Source organism: Beta vulgaris, chromosome 2 (assembly GCF_026745355.1).
Source record: "Beta vulgaris subsp. vulgaris cultivar EL10 chromosome 2, EL10.2, whole genome shotgun sequence".
In the NCBI taxonomy this organism is placed as follows: Eukaryota; Viridiplantae; Streptophyta; class Magnoliopsida; order Caryophyllales; family Amaranthaceae; genus Beta; species Beta vulgaris.
In genome coordinates this window covers 34560760-34570430 of record NC_079203.1, presented here as the reverse complement: position 1 = coordinate 34570430, position 9671 = coordinate 34560760, and the positions used below count along the sequence as shown (strand labels likewise).

General features: G+C 33.5%; 2 protein-coding genes across 2 annotated transcripts; both read right to left on the bottom strand.

Annotated features, from left to right (window-relative positions):
• Positions 1-33: 33 nt before the first annotated feature.
• Positions 34-828, bottom strand: LOC104906098 (uncharacterized). Its single transcript, XM_048639869.2, has one exon. It carries the CDS (start codon positions 826-828, stop codon positions 34-36), a length of 795 nt encoding a protein of 264 aa, XP_048495826.1.
• A 1028-nt stretch (positions 829-1856) lies between these two features.
• LOC104906100 (glutathione S-transferase T2-like) lies at positions 1857-2729 on the bottom strand. Its single transcript, XM_010694816.1, has 2 exons — positions 2125-2729; positions 1857-2028 (listed from the first exon to the last, which is right to left on the bottom strand). The coding sequence occupies exons 1-2, from the start codon at positions 2727-2729 to the stop codon at positions 1857-1859; spliced, it is 777 nt and encodes a 258-aa protein (XP_010693118.1).
• Positions 2730-9671: the final 6942 nt, after the last annotated feature.

The following is a 9671-nucleotide window of genomic DNA, read 5'->3' as shown; positions in this document are numbered from 1 at the left end:
ACAACAATAACTAGGAATTTAAAAAACAACACATCAATTATCATCTTGGCTTCCAAAACGTGTCCAAACGTGTTCGACAAGATCCGCTTTGAGTTGATGATGCATTTGTCTATCCCGGATGGCTACATCCCTTGCGAGATATGCTTGAAAATCTTGAACATGTCCATGTTGAACGTCCTCAACATGTGGTGAGAAATCATCGTCGGGAAAGTTTCGCGAATATGTGTGTCTCTCATCTTCAACAATCATATTATGCAATATAATACATGCTTCCATAATATCGTGGAGTTTACTTTTATGCCAACATCGTGCTGGTCCACAAACTATTGCAAAACGGGCTTGAAGTACTCCAAATGCTCTCTCCACATCTTTTCTTGCACTTTCATGTTTACGTTTGAAACATATTCTTTTGGGGTCTTGAGGGTGTGGGAAGCTTTTAACGAAAGCAGCCCATTCAGGATATATACCATCTGTAAGGTAGTACCCCATATTGTAGTCACTACCATTAATAGTGAAATGAACTACAGGAGAAACTCCTTGTAGACTCTCCTGAAACAAGTTTGATCTACTCAAGACATTAAGGTCGTTGTTCGAACCAGCCACACCAAAAAATGCATGCCATATCCAAAGGTCCACCGAGGTGACTGTTTCAAGCATTATTGTAGGATGTCCGTAGTCACCTCGTGTGTACTGACATTTCCATCCGACCGGACAATTTTTCGAAGCCCAATACATGCAATCAAGACTACCAAGCATGCCAGGAAAACCATGACACTCTTCATGCAACTTTAGCAGTCGCTGAACATCATCATAAGTCGGTTTTCTCATGTAAACCCCTCAAAAAACTTCTATAATAGTACGACAAAATTTAAATAAACATCCAATAACAGTGCTCTCACCGATTTTAATATACTCATCAAGAGCATCAACAGGGGTTGCATAAGCAAGTATGCGAATAGTTGCGGTGCATTTTTGAAGTGGAGACAAACCTACTTTATTAGCTGCATCACTCCTTTGCTTGAAAAATGGTGACTTACTTTGAAGTGCATCTACTATACGCATGAACAGTTCCCTCCTCATCCTAATCCGTCTTCGAAATGTTGACGCAGGATATACGGGTTATGGAGAAAAGTAGTCTCGATAGAGGCATGCTGCACCACCTTCACGATCCCGGGGAACGATTGATCTAGGCGGATTTGAAATTTGTTCATATAAGTAAAGCCCCATTTGCTAGTCAGTGTCGTCCCAAAATTCATCATCCATCTCCTTCATCCAATCAGTATTATTTGATGAGCTTGGATTATCAGACATTTTGAGGAGATTAGTAATGTAGGTATAAAGAGAGAAAATTGAGAAGATGAACTATGAGTTGTGAATCTTTACAATAGATATGACCTATATATATAGAGAGAAAATTGATTCCAAACGGCTAGTTTCCAACCACTAAATCCAAAGACCTAGTTGCCAACAACTAAATTCAAACGGCTAGTTTCCAACCACTAATTTCAAACGGCTAGTTTCCAACCATTACATCAAAACGACTAGTTTCCAATCACTAAATCCAAACGGGTAGATTCCAGCCACTATATCCAAACTACTAATTTCCATTACATAAAGACTTTCAATTAGATACTAAGTAAACATAACTAATAGGACTATTACATAAAGATCCATACAAATACTTATATATTAATCAAGCATAGCATAAAGTCAATTACTAAAAGATTAGTTTAAACTAAATTTCGTACTTAGTTCTAATGTATTGGCACACTGATTCATGATTTTTTCGAGCATTTTCGTCCAAGTTTGAAGTGTCCTTACACAGAAGCTCAAAATCTTGCACACGAATGCGTTCTTCATACAATGACATTTTTTTTAGCTTGGAGCTCTTCAAACTTGCTCCAGGTTTCCGTATCTTCTGGATTAGTCTTTTTGTTCTTTGCCTTTCCCTTACCTCTTGCTGCTGTTTTAGCTGCCTTTTGACCTGGTGGTCTAACATCCATAACCTCAACAACATTATCGTTTTCGCTAGCATCAGGGTTTGAGGATGATGAAGTGTACGTACCACAGACAGAATTCTTTGTTCTCTTTGAAGAACGATCTTCCTTTTTTGCAAATTGTTACCATTTCGGTTGCTCTTTAAGAATTTTCCAAGAATGTAAATAAGCAAATTTCCTGTCGCAACGACTTCTCCAAAGATCCAAGGCCATAGCCATGATTTGATCATCATCATGACCACTTGGGTGGCTATCTGCCACCTGTATGTAACAACCATTAAATTTGGAAACATCGGCACTCATTTTATACCAATGATTGGAGGCTTGATTTAGGGTCATTACTGTACCCTCCTTCCTATATTGGTTGTAGTAAGCCACAATATTTTCCCAGTAATTATTGAACGATTGATCAGTTCCCTTTACACCATCATTCGAAGTTGTTAACCAAGCAAAGCACAAATCTGTATCTTGTATTGGACTCCACTTAAGCCTTTTTTCACCTTTGCTCTTCCCTTTCATATTATTTTTTTCGACCACTTCGATGTTGTCCTCTTCACTGATTTCATGTTGAGGAGTTTGAGGCTCACTACCCGAACCTGGAGTTTCGAAATCTTGGTGTACGCTACTACCTCCAAAGTTTTCCCTTCTTGAATTATCATGAACTTTATATGGTTCATGGGGATACGGAGCACAGGAGTAGTAGTTTGGCCTCATTGGAGGATTAACCGACATAATATTTTATGGCTGATAGTATCCGGGGTGGTAATAAATTTGTGAGTCAAGAGGAAATTAGTGATGTTGATTATTATGATGTAGAGGAGTTGGATGAATTGGAGAAGTTTGGAGATTTGGTGAAACATTCTGGGTTGGATTTTGGGTGTTTTGATTATCTAAATTGGGAGAATTTTCCAAGTAGGATTAGTATTGAGCATAATAATCTTCTGAATTGTCCATATTATAGAATATGGAACTTTACTAATGAAATAAAGTAAAATAATTATTTTGTAGAAAGAAGAATTTGGAATTGGAGATAAATTTGTACTCAATTTTTCTAATATATATACACAAAATATTTACTGTTTAAATTTATTAAAAAAAATTACAAAACTATCCGTTACAAAAATTACTGGTGTGATACTCACCTTTACAAAAAAAATGAAAATGGAACAAAAAGTAATCAAAATAACTATTCCCTAGCCGTTGGAAACTTGGAATTCATGTTGCAGTGGAAATTTTTTTTGCATGTGGGCCATCTCACTTTTTGTTTTCATTGAGCATTTGCACCAAAGGTGTGTGGACATCCAACATCCCACCATTTCCTGCCTTCAACAATACCATGATGTTCACGCATGTTTTTTTTCTCTCTCCAGAACATCAACATGGCCCCACATCTTTTGCTTGGGCAAATTCGCTAACTTCAGCCAAGTTGCTAAGCAAAAAAAAATTCAGCAACCTATTCCAATGGTTAAGCTAGCTGCCCCATTTTTTTTTAATTGCTAGCAAGTCCTTCACCCCAACCATTGGAGTTGCTAATAGTATTTGAGTTTTTGTCATTCTCTCTTCTATTCTCTTTTAAGGCTATGTTTTTTTGAATTAAATAATTAGAAATTCAATTTAGTTTAGTTTAGATTAGATCAGATTTCATACAAATTCTTTTCACTTTAGTTCACACAAATTCTTTTCAGTTCAGTTCAGTTCACACTTATTATTATTATTATTATTATTATTATTATTATTATTATTATTATTATTATTATTATTATTATTATTATTATTATTATTATTATTATTATTATCATTATTATTAATCTTGGAGGAAAATATCCTATTAATAATATTATTATTTCATATCATTATTATTCTACTTGTTATTATTGATATTCCTCGAATAAGAATATTATTATTATGCATATTATTAGTATTAGTATTAGTATTAATATCCTCTCAAAAGAAATATTAGCATTAATATTATTATTATTATCATTAATATTATTAATTATTATCATTATCAATGATGAGAAAAATATTATTGTACTTGTAATTATTAATAATACTCTATTCAGTAAAGTTTAGACAAATTATTTCAGTTCAGGTAAGTTCAGTTCAGACAAATTCATTTCAATTCAGTTCAGCTCAAACAAATTCATTTCAATTCAGTTCTGTTCATACTTATTCAGTCCAAAACGACATAGCCTAAATCTCACATCCCACTAAACTCCCACCAACTCATCTATTTTTCCTCACAATGTGTGGGTTAGTCTTACTTGGTTTTTCTATTTGTATCTCCTACTTTTACTATACCCCACCATTTATATGAAGTAGATGATTTAAATTAATAAAAGCTAATTATATTATGTTTACGTTAAATTAAATTACGTTAACTTGAAATTGAACACATTACAAAATATAGATAATTTAAAAAACACAGATTCATGAAATTTGAAATTACATAAACCATAACCAATTACACCATATATGTTCAGCCTAACAAATTTTTAGTGAGATGTGAGTTTCCCCCTCTCGCATCTTGGATCTTCTCTCCATGTATGCACCTAAATTTCGTGCCTCGACGACGAACGAGTCTCCTTCGGCTTGGTTAGATGACCCCTCTTTATTTTATGGTTGAACTTGATCATACTCGTTCGAATCTCCATAATTTTGACAAGTATCACACTCATATTCAACAATCATATTGTGCATGATGATACATGCCATGATTATTTTCCACAATATGTCCTTATCACATGTGATAGTAGGTTTGCATATGATTGCAAATCTACCTTGCCAAACCCCGAATGCACCCTCTACTTTTTTTCTTCTGACATCTTCTTGATGTTGTGTTAATAATCTTCGCTTGGGAGGGGGTTGGGTGAGCTTTATTGCGGGGATTAATGTTGACATCGGGTAGATGTCATCTGCAAGATAGTAACTCATGTTATAAGTTGTCTAGTTGACTGAGATGTTAACTTCTGGAGCTCTTCCTTGTAGAACATCATCAAAGACGGGAGACCGGTCTCCGCAATACATTTATATCATTATTGCATGAACTCGGGGTGCCAAAAAAACAATGCCATATCCATAAGTCACCTAAAGCAACCGCTTCTAAGATTATTGTTGTTGTTTTTATTCTTCCTTGATACATTCTATTCCAGCCCCGAAGACAATTCTTCCAGTTTCAATGCATGCAGTCGATGCTTCCCATTATGCCTGTGAAGCCACAACGCTCGCCTTCATGTAGGAGACGCTCAATGTCATTTGGATTTGCCTTCCTCAAGTATTAGGGTCCAAATCTAGCAACAACCCCTTCGACAAAATAAGGCATTCTCTAGCGGTACTGCAATTTTCAAGTACTCGTCAATAACATTAGATGATGAACTATATGCCAACCTTGTGATAGCCGCTATGCATTTTTGTAGCGCAGATGCACCCATTCTCTAGCGGGAATAACTCATGATCCTTTTTTTTCATTTTCCTTTTATTCAGATTTTTTATTATTATCATTAGTCAAGTTCATTAGGTGATTTAAGTTTCATCATTGAATTCGAAGCATATAATGGTTAAAGGCCAATGAAAATAAAAAGAATGAAAATGAAATGAAATGGAAAGGCTATAATAGATGAAGTCCTATGGTGACATAGACTCGATGGGAAATGATAGAAATGGCTTAGTGTATGGATTCTCTGGCTCATCCTAAGAAACCATAAATAAAAGACTAAGGGTGCGTTCTGCTCAACTTAAAAAATTATGTTTCAGGTCTAATTAGTTCAGATAAGTTGCAATAAGGTCTAATAAGGGCAATAAGTTCCGATAAGGTCTAATAAGGTCCAATAAGTTCCAATCAGGTGCAATAAGTTCCAATCAAGTGCAATAAGTTCCAATCAGGTCTAATAAGGTCCAATAAGGTCCAAATAGTCAGCGTTTAAGAAACATTTGTATTATTGTCCATTATTTTGTTACTCATAATTTCATATCACTATTAGCTGATTATGTTATTATTAGAATTTTAATTAAAGTACCACAATGATTATATAGTATTATACTTGTAGTTGTATTAGTGTCTATTATTTTATTATTTATTTGTATTATGTCTATTATTTTATTATTTATTTGTATTATTCTATTATTTATTATTTTTGTATTATGTCTATTATTTTATTATTCATATTACTATTAGCTGATTATGTTATTATTAGAATTTTTTATTTAAGTACCATAATGTATAGTATTATACTTGTATTATTGTCTATTATTTGATTATTCATATTGCTATCAAATAATATTATAATCATGGTCAAATAATTAAGGTTAACAATAATAATAATAATTATTATAATTACAATATTTTGCAATTCTTTAAATAACTAGAGATAACATGTATAGGCAAATATATAAATAGTAAAATTTGTTTGTTAAATTAATTATCATAAGGGATAATTAATAATCATTATTTTTTAAAGGGCGAATTATAATAATTATTACTCCATAATAAATTTTGAGGGGTAGTATTTACGTTAGTGGTAATATTTATGTTATTCATGGTCAATGTTTTTGTCTAATAAGGTCAAATAAGTTTCAATCAGGTCCAATAAGGTCTAATAAGTTTCAATCAGGTCCAATAAGGTTTAATAAGTTTCAATCAGGCCAATAAGGTCTAATAAGTTTCAATAAGGTCAATAAGTTCCAATAAGGTCCAATAAGTTCCAATTAGGTTCAATCAGGTCCAATAAGTTGAATCAGGTCCAATCAGGTTTAATAAGTTCCAATAAGTTCAATTCAGATAAGGTCCAATAAGTTCAGGGCCAATAAGTTGAATAGAACGCACCCTAAGCCTATTGAATGGTTGATGCATTGCGCAAAAAGGTTACTCTTGATTCTTGTTTTAGCATGTATTAGTAATTATAGGCTTATTTTTATTTCGCATACGCGGGATGAGCGCGTATATATTTGATTACCCCATTGTTAAGGTTTAATTGAAAATTATTTTGAAAGAAGTCGCCAACAATTTTTTTTTAGGAAGAATCATAAACCTAATTGGATATGGGAAACCGTAGGGACAAATTGATTCAATGCAGATTTTCCTGTCTAGACTCCATAGATGGCCAAAGAGAACCAAAGATTGAGTTTGGGGGTGAGGGTACAAATATGGTCATAGTGAACCACATTACCCATTGCTAGCCTCTATTAAATATTTATTCATTGCAAATTTTATGCCAATGAATTATCATATAATATTTTTTATACACCCTAAAATATTTAGCCTAGATTGGTTCAGGAAACACATAAAAAGACTACTTTTTGGTGACAAGTTAATATGCAATCAATTTACAAGGAACATAGTTAGTTGTCCAAATTAATCTGATTAATGTTAGAACAGTTCTTTAGGTATTGATTAGCAATAATAACAGGTGGGTGATAAAAGCAAAACGCAGGACAATCATATAATATGAATAGAATAATTAGGCAAGCATGATAATATAAAAAATAAATAAAAAAAGAAAGAAAAAGGTTTAGAATATATACAGTAGAACGATTCTATATTAAAGATCTACATCAAGAAAGAAATAATTAGTAACTTCAGTATAAAAACAAAAAATTTATTTCAGGACCCTCAAGATTATATCGTGGCTTGGGTCTGCGAGGTTGACAACATTTCGAGACGTGCAATCGTGAAGCCTGACAATCTGAATGTATGAAAGTATGTAGATTGAATGTAATTGTATTTGAAAGTATGGGTTTTGTAGGTAGGTTTCGTAGTTCGTAGAGAGGTATTGATAAAGTATTCATCGATTGTATGTGAAAAATTTGCGTCTAATTTGTACGGCAATCAGGCCTATTTATACGGAAAACGAAATTGCGCCTCACACGCCAGCTGCGCTAACGTGTCAAGTGCATGACGCAGCATGCCCAGTAAAAAGGGTACAAGTGACACGCGTTTTGAAAAAGATAAGAAAGAAATTTTGCGTCTTAAGCAGAGAACTGCACTTGACGTAAAGTTGTGCGCTACGCGCACGACACATTGCGTGGTACAGTGCCACTTGTCAGGAAAGTTGTGCCTGACACAGCAAGGTGCGCTAAGCGCAAGGCTGTGTGCGAGGAGCACTAGCCCGACTTTTGACGCGCCTTTGCTAGCTTTTTTGAAAACACGTTTTAAAATATTCTCTTTTATCCTTTAATTCCGAAAATCTGATTTTACGGGATAAAATATGATTTTAACTATGTTGAACCCTAGTTTTGATGATGACAAAGGAACAAAGATGCAAACTAAGTACTAGACTAACAAGTTGTTTAAGTGAGTGAATTTCAAGGTACCATTAAAAGGAACAAAGAGAATACTAATTTAAGGAAGAAATGAAGTTTGGATTTTGAAGACTAAGTGAAGATGTTTCTATATTTGATACTGGAGCTGCATTGGAGCAAGAAGTCTGAAGCGAGGCTTTTTGTTTCTAGTTCCATTGTAAAGGAACGAGTAAAGATGGTAAGGAACTATAGCAACTTAGAATGAGAATGATCGTTTGTTCCTTTGTAAGCAACAGACGAATTGGCGCTAAACTTATAAGTCAAAGGAACTAAGAATTAAAAGGAACTAGACTTAGGTTGAAGCATTACAACGGTACATTAATGGCAGTTGAGCAAATTATGCCTAGAATCTAGGTAACCGTTTTATTTAAAGGAAAAATCTGATTTTATGGAAAATCGTTTTACGGAAAAGATTTTATTTTTCCAAAGATAATAAAATATTTTTCGGTTTTTACGGAAAAAATTTAAAGATAATATTTTTATTAAAAGGATTTTATTTTGGGTTTATTAATTAATGTGTTTTAAATTAAACCAGATTTTCGAGTAATGGTTAAAGCTATTGCTAAAATTAAGGAGCAGTAACTAAAAACACTCCCACGTTGAATAGTGATCATGGGGATCATGGGATGTTTAAGGAACGTGTTCCTCAGAGTAAGGAACATCATGGGATAATGGTTTTTCACTATTACATGTTTTAATCCCACGTTCTACGTTACTACAACTATAAATACTAATGTCTAATTAAGTTCCAAAGTGTGTCTGACTAAGTGATTTAGTGAGTTTAACTAAGTAAAGTGTCAGTGCCTTCATTCTCTTATAAAAGTCATTTGTTCTTTGGCTTCTTACTCTAATTCTACTAAGTTTATTCGATCAATTGTATTTTGGTTTTTGGGGTAAGGGACTTTGAGTGAAGTTTTATAAGAGAGAAGCTTGAGTGAAGCAGGTAAAAGTGAGAAAACTTCAAGTGAAGCTGAGAGGAACAACATTTAAGGGAACATTGCTTCGGGAACTTGTGTTTAGGAACTCAAGGTGTGGCTCGTGAGTAGAATTAGGTTGTAACAGAGTTGTTTGGCCTAATTAGTGAAAGAGTTGAGTTCAAAATTCCTAGTGGTCGAGGTTGTTTCTTCTTGTTGGGCCCAAGAAGTTTTTCCTCGTAAAAATCCATTGTGTTCCTTTAGTTTTATTTCACTATTTTGATAATGACATATAATTAAAGTTTACATATTATTAGTTTAATTCGCTTTTTAGTTTCCTTGTTAGAAGTAATTTGTTTATGTCTTAGTTCTATTTCTCTAGGTTGTTTTTGTTTTGTTTATTTTATTCGTCTAGTTTTAATTCGTATAATTATCTTACGGTTTCACAAATAAAATGATACAT

Bases quoted from the DNA above. Each gene is read 5' to 3' on its own strand.
- LOC104906098 (XM_048639869.2), bottom strand. From the start codon at position 828: ATGAGAAAACCGACTTATGATGATGTTCAGCGACTGCTAAAGTTGCAT.
- LOC104906100 (XM_010694816.1), bottom strand. From the start codon at position 2,729: ATGTCGGTTAATCCTCCAATGAGGCCAAACTACTACTCCTGTGCTCCG. The intron at 2,029-2,124 runs GTAACAATTTGC...CCCTGATGCTAG, and splicing joins CTTAAAGAGCAACCGAAATG to CGAAAACGATAATGTTGTTG.